Below are 15025 nucleotides of genomic sequence, written 5' to 3'. Positions count from 1 at the left end.
AAATCAGTGCCAATATGTCAGTGCGGCAAAGTTTATAAATAACCATGATTGATTATACGCATGCGATGTTATCATTAGTTTTGAACATGATCTTGAGCTATTTCACTACTGACTATCTTTAAACCCGAAGTCCCTTGATATGTTCAACAACGTACTTGCTTAGGACCAATATGGCTCTGAATCTGTTTCTTGAATTAAAATTGTGATGCTGTAGAGACTTCAGCTCGAAGATTTGTTTCAAGTTTTGACTATGTTCAGTATGGCAAACAAGTTACCACTTATCCCTAGTGAGAGAATAATTTTGACGCACAGGCATAGTATTTAGACAAATAATTAACGAGACAAACATACGGTGTTTCACAACAGTTACTTTACATCCGAGTCCTGCGGGTTTAGGGAGGATTTTTAAAGTGGTAACTTATAACATTTACGGAAAACGTCTTATCCATAGTACAGGACAATTATTGACCCTTGGGGAATGAATTAAACAAAGTTGGTACAACACTACTAATCAATGTGATATTGAAAATACAAACAAATCTGGAACATTGGAAGTCAGAGAATAAGAATTTTAAAGTTGGTGCATTATACTAAATAGTAACCAACATTTTTGACCAGTGTAGATCCTATGCGCATGATTAATAAAACTTAGTTGAGGTCCACTGTGTGATGATACATGCGAAATATAATACGCATTATCTGGTCATTTTAAAGAAATATTTTAAATTATTTTGCTATCTACATCCGTTGCCCAATCGGCGTGGCCAATTTCGTTCACTTTCGATTTTCTTAAGTTATTTTAAAATCGACCATCGTTATTGATACATCGTTCTTTCCACAAGCGGACTCGACAACAAAGCTGCTGGCCATTTGGTTTTATGGATTGGAGTTTCATTAAAAAATAAGTCAATATAAAAATGTTAAAACATATCCATTTGCCTTGACACAGTTTGTCCCCAGGGTTGTGATTATTACAAAGTAGTAGAGGGCCATATCTCGACGATAAATAACAAAATTATATCTTTACTTTGATGTTCTAGATAATATTGTTGAATCACTTTGCTTGTTACGTATGTACTAAATATAACAACCTTGGGGGCGTGACTTGTTTTGACAACATGATCAAATTAACGTTATAGATGACGACCTTCTGATGACAGATATCACATATCCAAGATGTGTGATCAACCCATCCACATTTCATGGCGAATTTTAACAACGGGAGCATAATGTCCATAAACTTAGAAGATGTCCTTGATGCTACGTAACACAAAAAGTGTTCAACCTCTGGGCATTGATGTTTCATAGGGGAATTTTTAAGTTTCACCCCTTACAATTCAAGTTAAGCTCTGGTTCCATGCATATGTAGCAAATTAGAAAAATTTGAACTTTTTTGAAAAGGATCACATATGGATAAAACCTCTGATGCTACCTCAAAATATTTTAAGCGGTTTAGAAGGTGTCAACTGAAGAAAACTGTTGACGACGGAAACCACACGACACTCGACTGTGGGGTAATATAAGTTTTGAAATCGCTACAATACGCACATGTTTGGAAAATGTTACTTGTTTTGTGTAAGTACATTGCTCCGTTGTGTATCGACTTGTTCATGTTGCATATTATATACTTTCGTTCAAATCGACGAACACAAGAATGTAAAGGTGAAGTATAGGTCCATTTTATAATAAATATTATTTTACCGAAACTTTGATGTAGATTTAAATCATGGTGATGCCATTGCAATGAAATGTCAATTGCGCAAACAACATGAGTAATTCATATCTTTCTTGTGACATATAAGTGTTGGTATTGAGGCGCATTCGAAAATAAATTATCAGTAATACATCGCTTGGCTTTTCCTATATATTAAATTACGCTGTATAACATTACATCTAGGGTCATGTTGATTTTGCCATGTAACCGATGCAAATTAAAACAAATCGATTGTCGACTGTTGAGTTGTGTTTGGAAACAAAATGTATTAAGTTTTATAGAAATATAATCCGCATTCATACTTATGCCCAATGGAAGTAATCCGGCCTAAACAACAGATGTTTTTCCTGATACATATAATAATCTGTAATGTGTACTAAAAGTGTTTGGCTTTGAAAATTGGACGATATGCGAGTTTCGGCGCTTCTATAACACGACATAATCCCTCCGTGTTGTTATGCTGGTTTAGTGCATTTGCGTTTGAAGGGTAATCCTGTGTGCGAATTGTGTTTCGAACCTTTTAAAAGCCCATAAACCCTGAAAATCATCGAATATTGCGTACAATATTTCGAATATAAAGTAAACACATAAAACAACCAAGGTTTCTTATAGCAATACCCAACATTTAAACGATAGATGTGGTCTGGTAACAAATATTTGACAGTTACAAATTGCTCTTTTTTTCGGGACAATATTTTCAACACATGTTCATTCACCAATTTAGTGTTTGTGTGTTGTATGAATAGATGACACAAAAACCCCATAAAAACGAGCATTTTGTATCTCGTTTATTCTTTAATGTTACCATACTACATCAAACATTAAAGTTTTGGATATTGCTATAAGGTACATTGATTTTGTTATGGGTCAACTTTATTTTACGAACTATTTTGCGCAATATTCGATGATATTGAGTATGTATGTTACTGTACATACTTCTTTGCTCGCTTGTCGTTAGAATTAATTGAACCCCAAGGCTTTGCTTACACGGTTCCAAGACAGTGATCCCGTTTTAGTCACGGTTTACATTTAAAAAAAATATTTTATGATAATAAATGTGGAGAATCAATCACTCGACATAAACACTTTCCGATGGTGACGACAGTTTTACCTGTTGTTAAGCCTCTGTCTTTAGTTTTAATAATTGCTTTCATCATTTGTCTGCTCATCTTTGCGGATCATGCTTCGAATGTCGAACATCGCTCATATTAGCATTGTTTGTTAGATTTATTTATGTTAAACGGAAGAAAACTCAATAATTTACTAGTTCACAGATTTAAGTTAAAAAATAAGTCACTAAATAATTTACGAACAAAACTATAATATTGGAAACAGTTTATAATAATTATAATAGCAGGAAAAAAGTTAAATAAAATGTGAGCACCATCTGAGATGTTTAGTAGCAAAAGCAAACACGCTACCATTACACAAGGCCCTCGCAATTAGAGATTTTTTTAAGTATAAGTAGTTAAGTATTGATGTGTTTTAGTATTTTCCAAAATTATCGTCGAAGCCGTTTCTTATTTTACCTCGTTCGATTGGGAATTATCCAATAAGGAACGGATATTTGTTTTTGCACTATAAGTTGTACTTTTCTAGTATGAATATATTGCATACATTTTGTTTCGAAGCATTGCCGATTTATTTTTCATTTTACAAACTGTGAACATGTTCGTCGAATAAACAGTTTAACATTATTAACATGATGTAGAGTCCACAAGTATCATTTAAAAGGTATATAAGCATGTTTATATTATCATTTTGTCCTGAATTGTATCAAATTGAAGAAAATCCAAACGTATATAAGGGAAGTTAAAATCCCAGTTCGCGGAATAGATCGTTGTTTTACATATAAATCGTATAGCGAGAAATAAACTTTACATAAATTCATTGAAATATATTTTTATCGAGGTTGACATCGAAAACCTGGTCAAAATCGGTTTTGAATCGTTAAAATTATATATAAATGATCATAAATACATGCAATAGGCGAAAATCATTGCAGCGTCGCGAGATATGCAAATTATATAGAGAATAATAGGTTAGTGTTGATTATAGATCAGGTTTATCATGCGAGGCTTTGAAAACAAAAAGCACGAGCCTTGGCGAGTGCTTTTTCGTTTTCGTGCCGAGCATGATAAACCTGATCTATAATCAACACTAACCTATTATTCTATTTATTCCACTTTTTTATTCAGTTAACCTTTTTATTTATTCGACACAATTAGTTTTCATGTGTGTTTGTCGTACTTTGATAATGACTGTAGTGTAACCAAGGTGAGTGTATTACTCCGCGTTCCAAAAATAACCGCTGATCAAATTGTCATTTTACAAAATCAGAATATCGTTCTGTGACAAAGAGTCGTGCGTTACTTATAACAATTTTATTCATATTGAATTGCAAATCTAAAAGTTTTATAACATTAATATAACATTTAGTTGTTATATACAAGGAACTACATTTGTATACAACGTAGCCTAACACCACACACAATTCACTTTCGATGTTCAAACTATCAACTAGAACACGAGGTGCAAAACATTTGCTTCTTTGTTGTAATATGTGGTTATTTCGTGACGAAATAACAATAACAACTTGGATTTAATCTAATTATTCACATTAAAATTTTGAATGTGGAAAGTTGCACCAAAGAATTGAGAGGCAAAGTTGTTCGAACGAGAGAAAGACATTTGCTGGTGAAGTGACTGGGTGGGACGAACATCAAGATCAACTTGTTCAACGGTAGACAGTGGTTGTGTAGGCTGTATGTCGACCATAGTTTCAGTGCATGAAGGTGAACAAGAGGAAGCTGTTTGGTTGTTACATTTACTGGACTGAGCAAGAATGTTGGAACACTTTTGCTGCTGTTCAACATATATGGTGGAATAATTGGTTATGGACTGGACATTTTTGTGCCCTGTTATGGCCGTGATTTCAGTGGGTGGAATGTTTGCATTTCGAAGTTTTTGGACCAGGAATTTGCGAACTGTGTGGTTGGTTATTCTCTTGTGCTCGGGAAAGCCGGCGTCTTTCGCCATGGCCTTCAGCACCTGACCCAGCTTGTTGACACCCAATTGTTGACGCAAGAACCACTGGGATGCAGTGTCAATTGTGCGTGTTGCCAGGTAAAAAGGGTGCTTATCTGAAGAAAAATCAGATGGACGCATATTCGAGTACAGCTTGTAAATTAACACGGGATTTCTTGGTCCAAAAGTGCCGAACATCTTGGGAGACACTTTTCTTATGTCAGCGATGTTCTCTCCTGTGCGCGTTTTCGTTTGCCGCTCGTTCAACTCGAGATACTCGAAACCATTCGAGTATACATGGAGGCGGTCGTCTCCCCACCTAACAAAATACAAGAATCTTAATTTAATGTCAGATATGAACAATAATAAAATACAGCATTAAAGTTGAAGCGGATGTACTTTGTGAATGGGGTGAAAAAATAATGAGAAAAATTGATACATATTTTGTGTTTTTGTGTGTTAAAAATGTTTCTTACCGCAAATTGTATTACTCCGTTGTTCCTCGCAAGCCAAAATGAAGGCAGTTGTTCAACCAGATTGTATTTAACAAGGCCTTCGGAGACTCGGTGCCAAGGATCCCCTTCTCTCAGAGCAGATCGATGTCGGTATCACTCAGCGGATGGGCCTCCCTAGGACGGTTTTCCATACTCTAAATTGGTGATTTATATTTATTATACTGTTTCATTTAACTTTTCGACTATATTTTTTAATTTAAATTTATTTTTTAGTATTCTATCTTTCGTAGGCTTACAGTATTACTTTTAATGTGACTTTTCGACTTTTATTTATTAACTGCAACTTTATGTCGACAGGGTATTAGTTTCGTACAGACTACACTTTTTTTCCCAATTTTGTCATAAATGATACGTTTTCTGTTGAATATGTTATTTTGCCAATTTTTTTTTTAATTATAACCGTTCATCTCAATTTTACCTGTTTCTTAAGACTTTTTTCTTTGCATTGTAGGTGTCCCTTGTGAGTGCAAATTGGGCTCCAGTCCCTGTCATGACTGAACATCCATAGCGATGTCGTTTCAGGTACCTGTCAACACTAGCAATGATGCCACCGAGGGAGCTTGGTTTAAAATCTGTGCCATTTGACTTTTTAAGGGACAACAGGAAAGTGGCCAAATACTCATCAAGGAGAGTTGGTTCTGTGTGGTGGATTTCTTTTGATTCAGCTTTTGACATTAGAAACCTTTTAAATTTGTTTATGTCAGACAAGGTCTTCGCTACAGTCTTTTTATTTTCATTTTGGACAATGAAATCACCAACATCAGTGAGGTTAACATCTAAGAACTCTTTATTTTCATGCAGATCTAAAGTTGGGGTGAAGAAATTGCTACTGGATGGTGCGCTACTACTGGGGCTGGTTTCATTCTCAATGGTCAATTCAATTTCATTTGTGAACAAAATAGATGGATCAAACCCATATTGTTCCTGGAACTGGCTTAGTGTTAATTCCATTTCAGTTGCTTGTTGCTCATGTTCATTATTTAATTCATCCCAAGTTAATGAGAAATTGACTTTGTCAAATTCGTCAGCCATTTTGAGGGGTTTACAATTTCGCAGACGATTGTGTTCTATAGTCAAAGGGGAGAAACTCGAACTGACTCCGTCAAAGGGGAGCAACAACATCAGAACCTATTTGCAACATAGTGTTAAATTTACCCAATACTAGAAGTTTAGTGACAATAACTGACAACAAACACGTTTTTTCTACTCGTATTTGTTTTAATGTCATTAAGATTGACAAACATTTGAGATTGTTTTTATTATTGATGCACTTGGCAAATACAGGTGACGAGGCGCGTGGGAAAAAGTAGTCCCGGTTCGGCAGTTGATGACGTCATTTCGTGCCATTGATTGTAGCCTTGCCGTTGATTATAGATGAAATTTAATAAACGGGGCTTTAATCAACCGAATTCGCTGTAAAAGTGGGATAAAATGCTATTATTTGCATTATTAGCATATGGAAGATAAATATATAGATTTAGCAAAAACGTAGCGTTGCAACTCAGTTTCCGTCTGTAACAGATGTATTTGCATTTGTTCCTACCTTTTCGCCGCCAAATTTTTTGTATAGGTTTAAATACACGTGTCAAATCATGAATATTAATTAGGTCGTTTTCGTCCTAACCGTACTCGACCCCAAAATAAAATCGCTATATTTTTTGTTTTCAACCGATCTCAACCGGATTTTAAGTGATCTCCTCAATAAAAACACGTTTCCTTACGATTCTGCCCATATATATATAGCTATGACCGGGGACTTAAGTGAATATGTTGTCAAGTTCATCCACTGCGTAACGGAGTCGTTATGAAGTTCTTTTAAGTAAGCCACTCTTGATTTATGGTACCATTTAAAGATTATTTTATCGATCATATCAATGTTTTTTTTTATATATATTTAGGAAATAAGATATAGGTATTTCAGCAGGTACTCACGATCTTACAAAGATAAAAAGTTAATTTATGACAAACTATAATCACAAACAAGAATAACAGTAAGGAAGAAACGGTACCAGGGACAAACTAATTTGGTTTATAGCGTTATTAGCACACATTGTTCGTTTGTACTGTCGTAATCTTGTATAACAAGAAATATCGCTAAAATGTTATGCTGCGTTTATTGTAAAAATTAGAGTAGGACATTTTTACATAATTAGACACATTAAACGCACGGTAATGCTTAACGTGTGTTGCATGTTTATATCTGTATTTGTCGCAAAACAATAATGCTATTTTTTAAATTTCAAATATATACACTGTTTACAGTAAAAATATTAATTATAGTCAATGTTTCGTTATGTCACATATATCTGCTAATGTAGTTCATGCGGAGTCCCTGTGTTTATCAGGCAAACAACTATGGGTATAAATGCGCGCTCAGATAATCATACTATTTTCATCTTAAAAGTGTTCATTTTATCTGTCAATTTAAAGTGCAAATACACCAAAATACGGGTATTGTTTCTAGCATTAATGCCCGTATAAGTAATACAATCTTATCGTGTTGTACATATAATTTTGATTACAGTTGTGTCGAGTTATTGCAAATCTCGAACGTCGCACTGCGATATCTTACACAGGCGTTGGTCGATTGCCCATTCTTGCTTCTAATCGAGGATTTACTTAAAAAATGAACTGACCAGACACTGATCCTGAAATGCTTGAAGATGCAATCTACAGCTTTTAAATGAAGTGCGAACATATCACTTTAATTAAAACTGGTTAATAACTGCTTTCGAGTGTTCACATTTTTTAATGAAATACTGGAAAGTGAAATGTGTATGTTTATCGCAGAAAGTAACAAGTCATAGCGGATATTAAAAACATGATTGTATGCAATTCATTAATATTGTTATGCGAATCAATCTTCAACAACTCTCCAATCTGTTCGAGTATATCATTGTTTTTGTTGTCAAATTAATCAATTATGAACGAGTCTATATTTGTTACAATTGTATTAAATGTTAGTTGTCTTAGTATCTCAACTAGAAAGTACTATAATTTTCCGGACCACGTCTTAATACCCGAGCTTATTCGAAGTGATCATTCAAACCTTGATTGGTCAAGAGGAGACAACTGTTTTTCGCTATATGGTGAAACGTTTTTTACGTACTACTGATAAATGGCTTACAAATGACTTGAAATTAACTTTAAACCGTAACAAAGTTTAGAGGAGAGGGTAAAGTCGTTTTCTACCCCACTCCATACGTCTTTTGTATTTTGATAGATACGATTATCTTTTCAGCATTGATAAATTGGAAACTTAATTAACCCACCACCCTGAAATTTGTATCGTTTTGAAAGTTTGCCCGATGACACTTTAAGCGGGCGCATAACTCGGTATTTCATATCAAATATTTATTATTTAAATTTACATTAAGTACCGCCATGCGCGTGCGCACTATCGATCAGGTGACTATTATGAAGTAAAGTTCTCAAGTAGGCGATTTTTCAGGCGTGTATTCCACTTGAAACATATATCGAATAATCTTTATGGCATTTTGATGTATTTTATTTTCGTAACGGTATCACTTTTACAACATTGTTATAGACTAATATCTGTCTTTTACATGAACGAATACGTATTGTATAAACCATGTCATCATTTTTACTGGGACTACCATGTATATGTCCGTTTGAATGTAGTATTTGCAATTAAAATGTGCACATTTATACACATATATCGTATTCAATGGAGTGGGCCCACGTCTTGTTCATTTCATCGACGTTGCAAACTCTGTATGCTGTTGCGACGAAGCTGGTATCTTTTTCGAGAGACTGAAAAATAAAAGGCATATAAGACGGAATGCTGTTACCTAAAATTTAAAAGAGTTTAGCTTCATTAATAAACAGCAACCATAATTCTGAAAAGGAAATGTTTAACGTCCGAATAAAGCATTTATAGTTTACTCTCTCCATTGGTAATTTTAAATTTAACACATAAAACACTCGTGAAGAGAAAACAACATCCCATGGATTTACGACGGAATTGAATTAAAGATGTTTGACATGACGTTGATAGACACGCTGTTAAAACTTTCCTTTTGTAATCATTTTCAAATGATACACCAACCTTCTTTTTTTACATAAAGATCGCGAGAGAACAACTACAACCAGCAGCAGCAGGCCAACTACTCCAAAGGTGATGTACAGAAATATCCTGTCTGATATGTGAAGGGGATCTACAGAAGAAAACAACACATTTAGACAAATTATGTTGGATATAACAATCCATGAACTTATGCTTCTTAATAACACAACGTATGCCTCTTTTAGATTACAATGTAAAAATATGCATTTCCGGGAAAGGTTGTTCAGCTATCCTACAATCCTTGATGTACGAGTCAGGATGAATATTAACGCAGCATTATATACGATTGTTACTGAAAATTTATCAAAGTGTGTTTAGTAATTAATAAGTTGTAAATTATCTCTAAATACGCAATACAATCATGTTTCAGATGTTAACTTGGAATTTATATAGAATACACATTCTTTTTACACGAAAAACAATATTCAAATCTGCTTACAATATTTTTCTTGAGAAATGTTTTTTCTTAGGTTTTGTGTGAACAAAAAACTCGCACTACAAAGCAACAACTACGTTGAAATAGCCAACAATACAACTAAAATAGAAATACATGATTTTTTAAAAATCTCCACACACATTTAAACAACAAGAACTTGTATTAGTTCGGATGTTTTCTAAATTACCCAACAAGTATGTGTTTCGATCTTTCGTCACGTCAGTATGAACGTCGTTGATTTGTTCCGCGCAGTTTGTTCCCGTCCAAGGGTATACACATGAGCAAACACTTTCTTCGCACGTTCCTCCATTATGACATTTTCCTTTCGTACAATTATATGCCGAACAGTCGATGCCGGTCCAAGGCGGATAGCAGTCGCACGTAAAACTGCCTGTATAAAGATACCACGTATCTATAAGTATTAAGAAAGCGCATATTTCCACCATAATAATGGCATGCATTAACATAATATAGCATCCCTCTTTTCAAGCAGTTATGTATCTAGAAACAATCTTATAATGATACAATCATTTAAAAGAAGAGGGATTCGAGCTTATGCTTTAATACCACAATCAAGTCTTAAAGGTTATATTATGCAAAGGTAATGCGATTCTTCATGTATAATGCATTTTTAACAATTTAATAACGACAACTAATTTTGAATCCCGCTGCTTAAAAATATCCCCGGGTACAAAATGTTATGCATAAACAATTTGATCATCGTTTATAAAAACTTGACAGATATTTCAACTAACTATTTGAGAACATACCTTAAAATATATACAACTTGGGTTATATTTCTAAATGCCCATTTCAACGCACATTTATGAATGGTTTAATACAGTTGGACACATACAACATGCAACATGTAATGTCCAAAATAGTATTTAATGAAGTTATAAATGTTAAGATATTATAATCGCTTACAAAGTATTTTGTCGTTGAGACCAATGTATTTGTGACACAAACAACATTGGTAGACTGTAAAACTCAAAGTTTTTATAATGTTTCATGGATCTAAATGTATTCATTCTTTGCAAGGGTTAATCCAGACGATTCCATAAATATATTAGACTAATGTATATGAAATGGATTAGTATATTTGCCATACCCGACCAAAATTGCCAATTATCTAGTTATGTTTCAGCCGGAATAACGATGAATTGTCTGTATAATCCATTCGATTAGTGCAAACTCTTTGATAAATAACCGAAAAAAGAGTGATACAAGTATCCCTAAAAAAGACGTCATCTTGGGCAATATATGTCTTGAAATACGAAAATATTGTGTAAACCAAGGATTCACAGTAACGGCGCGCAGTCGTCATACCTGGTGTATTTGTACAGCGCCCTATGTGATTACAAACACCCGGAATCGTGCATTCGTCTACATCTGTGTTACAAACACTATGTTGATCGCCGAGATTGTTTTTCCAACCATGACTGCATATACATCTGAAATTGTTATGATCAGGGCTTATAAACAAACAAAAACATTTTGCAACAAAGATGGGCATTTTTTGTACATAATTATCGAGATTAAACCATTTTTACCCGAACGTGGATGGCGTTTAAGTACTAAATAATAACTATATGGATTATAGTTAACACGTACATAAACTCGTTCACATTGAGTGCTTTAGCATAGCCATTGTCTCCACAGACTGTGTCTTTACAGTTGTCTCCCGAATAGCCAGGCAAGCAAAGAAAGTTTTCAGATATGTTGGGGAAGCAATGTTCTGTCTGTGTCCATCCGGCAAGGCATTCACAGCTAAAATAAATGAAATCAGAAAGAATTTCATTCAAATACCATAAAAGCATATATGAATGTGTATTTATGTGTTTTATGCGTGGTTTGTGGTATCATATTAGGTGCCATGTATTTTTCAGTTGGTGGTTTACTAAAAAGGACTGTATACTGATAATCGATTTTAATCTCTTGCTCGTGCAATAGCAGTTTCGCTTTGATTACGTTTCAGTTCAATTCAACATGAAACATTATTGGGTTTCATTTCGGAATCAAAAGAATGTAATGTAAATAAAACATTTATATCTTTAAATATCACGATACAATTTTATTTTAGATATTTTACATAAATTACGCGAGAGAAAAACACCGCGTTTTTGTGTAATAACGCATTGAAAATGCAATACGATCGGTCACAACTTTTATATAGCAAAAAAGTGTCATAATTGAGCTTTTTGTAGCTAAATAATTACTGATTTGTTCACGGAGTTTTGATTTATTATGATAATGAATACTCTACAAACATTTATCATTGTCAATAAAAGTAACTTATGTAATAAACTGGTAAACCTTTTTTGCTGAAGATTATGTGTGAACATGTGTGTCTACATTCAATCTGTTCTCTTTTTCCTTACACTATTTATCGTTGCGCAGAAATATTGATAAAGCATATCATAAATGACTTACATATAACTTCCAACATTGTTGTTACAGCGCCCTCTGTGTCCGCACGGGTCATGGAAATGATTGGCGCATTCGTCCAAGTCGTCACATATCCCATTAGTAGCATTTAGTGAATAACCCTGTTTTGAGTTGTAGAATAGACATAGTAATTTTAACTCATATATAATTAACGTATTCTTTAATTAATTGACTATATGTGAATCGGACTCTGCCTTACAAGACGAATAATGATAAAACAACTTATTTTGCTTTTACATAAGGTTTGTACGGCAAGGTTTAGTACTTCATTACAGCAAAGACAATAGTAAAATATCAACTTAAAAGGATTAAATATTGGTTCAAACATAGTTATTATGACATAATAACATATCATATAACTACAAAGTTGACACGGGATTTGGGCTTAAAGGTAAGGTAAACCTTTGATAGGCAGTTAGCTGTGCCAATTACATTTTTGTAAAGATCGACAGAAATGGCACTTTAATTGGTTCAGTGTCGGGTTTATTAGACATTAGTTTTAGCGTTACATAATAGAAGTGGTGTGGTTTAGATTCTAGCATAAAAGCGCTGAGCTATTTCGTAAGCGAGCAATAGAAGAGGCGTTGTGTATACCGTCCGGCAGAACATTGTTGCTGGCAACAAGTGAAGGCAGAAATGTGTTTTTGTATTTGTCGTTCGATAAAGACTTTTTTTATAATGTCGATTCAATTCCGTTACAAGTAAGGAAATGCCCCTCTTCCTGTAAGTAGAATAACGTAAGTAAGGTAATCGGGGACATTCACATGTTTTTATTTTAGTTTGTTTAAATATATTTACTTTCGCTCGATTGCATCGAAAGCCTGCAGCTAATTTGAAACGCTCTCGCGTCCGTTTCCTGGGACTGTAACCAGTGCTTGGTGTCCGTGGGAGAGATCTTCACCATATTCACAACGCCACGGCGACCACGTTTTTATTTTGTGGAAACAAAATATGATGGGGTTTGTTGCTCCAAGTTTAATGAGATTCCCAACCAATTACAGATGTTAACTTTTCAAATGACATATTTTATCCGTAGCAATTTTTGCTGTTTCTTGTTGATTTGCTTCAATGTCATGCTCTTCGGCTCTTGAACGGTTGTGGAAAAATATTCTATCGTATTCAAGAATAGGACGTTTAAAAAAAATGTATAGAGTTTCATGTGATTTTCTATCGAATACACTACTGTTTTTTTATTCGCTTGCACCGAACCTCCAGCTACGAATATGTTAACAAACATATACATGGTTACATACCATTTGACACGTGCATACGCCATGGGCTTCTTGACACATGCTATTATCCCTACATGCTTTTCCCGAACACTTGTCAAGGTCTGCCTCGCACACATAGCCACACTTAATTAGAGGAAGAGAATACGTTCAAATAGCGTATAATAAATGTATGGATCTGGAAATAATTGTCGTTTAAAACGTACTTTAATTTCTCGTTAATCATAACCTAATTGAAGCTAAGAATTTTATTTTCACAAAATATCACCAAAGTTGCCCATCTCATTAGAAGAAGAAAAATTGAAGCAAATAAAATCTTATATAAATAAATACATTTTCTATAAGTTTTGAGCGATTTAAAAGATCCAGAGTGTTTTTGTTTTTTTGATATTGATGTGCATTTGTTGATAAATAAAACAACTGAACATTTGAATATGTTCTTTTATTTTTACAAGCCTTCCAGAGTCTTATACGTTAAAAACTGTCAAAAGAATACGAACCACTAGCAAGAAAAAAGCTCCTTGAATGATTGTTTTCAGCGCCATCCTCTTTGGAATTAAAATAGTTCATCCATGATATATATCACACATGTTCCTAGTTTGCGAGGTTTGAATGATTTAGTCGTTTTTAATTTAAACAAGCGGAAGTTTGAGAAATATTGATATGGTTTTTTGTTTAACAAAAATTGTATCGATTATCGAGGTGATGCATGACTTACAAGAATCCATCGGATTTAAATGGGTTATGATAACATTTTCCTACGACAAATTCTTCAGTGTTACCTTAGGTGGTTTACCACCGCAGGTCTTTTGGACCTCTGTAGTGTTACTTTGTTTAAAATTAAAAAATTCTCAATTTTAGTGTTAGAATCCTACCACTACTGCATAAAGATGCATCGCCACAAAACACTTGAAAACGACCTACCATAGTATACAATTGTTAAAGATAGCTTTAATCTTCCTCAAATGTCAATTACCTATGTAATTTAATGTTGTTCACAATTTATCTTTAAATCGGATATAGTTTTGTAGTTTATTCAAACAAGATATCTTTTAACGAAAATATAAATGTTACTAATTTTTATAATATTCATTTAAACAGAAAGACGTGTTCATTACACATGCTTATTTTCCGGGTTACCATACATTAGTCATAAACCACACAAACTTCACCATTCACTAAATGCCAAGTTGAATAATTAACTATTAAGTTGGCTACATAAAGTTGTTTTAATGCATGGATATCTCTCTTTAAAAAATACATAGTACTGAATAACGACGACTCAGATAAAAACTTATAATTCGTGAATTTGCTTTTAGTAATTCATTTAATCCCGCAAACAAACGAGGTTACATAGAAGGAAACAGTCCGAATAGTATGCTGTTTGTTAAGTCGTGTGTTCCATACCGTAACCCATGCACAGTTGTTTAATACGTGTTTTATCAAGTGGCGTAATGCGTGAAAGAATGCGTAATTAATAAATACGCAGTTTTCTTGTTATTCTTTTCTATTTATAATTGAATGCGCGGCCATTGGAATGTTTGTTTTTAATCATGCCTTATGTCGGGC

General features: G+C 34.0%; 1 protein-coding gene across 2 annotated transcripts in view; it reads right to left on the bottom strand.

Annotated features, from left to right (window-relative positions):
* Positions 1-8730: 8730 nt before the first annotated feature.
* LOC127842124 (fibropellin-1-like) overlaps positions 8731-15025 on the bottom strand; it is a 127873-nt gene continuing 121578 nt past the window's right edge. Inside the window, exons 1-8 of one of the 2 annotated variants that reach the window (XM_052371471.1) lie at positions 13957-14077; positions 13481-13582; positions 12213-12328; positions 11394-11549; positions 11109-11233; positions 9967-10170; positions 9326-9434; positions 8732-9030 (exon numbers count right to left, since the gene is read on the bottom strand). In XM_052371471.1, the coding sequence (XP_052227431.1) occupies positions 8967-9030; positions 9326-9434; positions 9967-10170; positions 11109-11233; positions 11394-11549; positions 12213-12328; positions 13481-13582; positions 13957-14001 (921 nt within the window). In that variant the 5' untranslated portion in view covers positions 14002-14077 and the 3' untranslated portion in view covers positions 8732-8966. Of the gene's footprint in view, positions 9031-9325; positions 9435-9966; positions 10171-11108; positions 11234-11393; positions 11550-12212; positions 12329-13480; positions 13583-13956; positions 14078-15025 lie in introns of those variants that run through there. The other variant, XM_052371472.1, reaches the window with a different exon arrangement.

This window comes from Dreissena polymorpha, chromosome 8, assembly GCF_020536995.1.
Source record: "Dreissena polymorpha isolate Duluth1 chromosome 8, UMN_Dpol_1.0, whole genome shotgun sequence".
In the NCBI taxonomy this organism is placed as follows: domain Eukaryota; kingdom Metazoa; phylum Mollusca; class Bivalvia; order Myida; family Dreissenidae; genus Dreissena; species Dreissena polymorpha.
The sequence above is the reverse complement of the archived record's forward strand: the minus strand, read 5'-3'. Positions and strand labels throughout refer to the sequence as shown.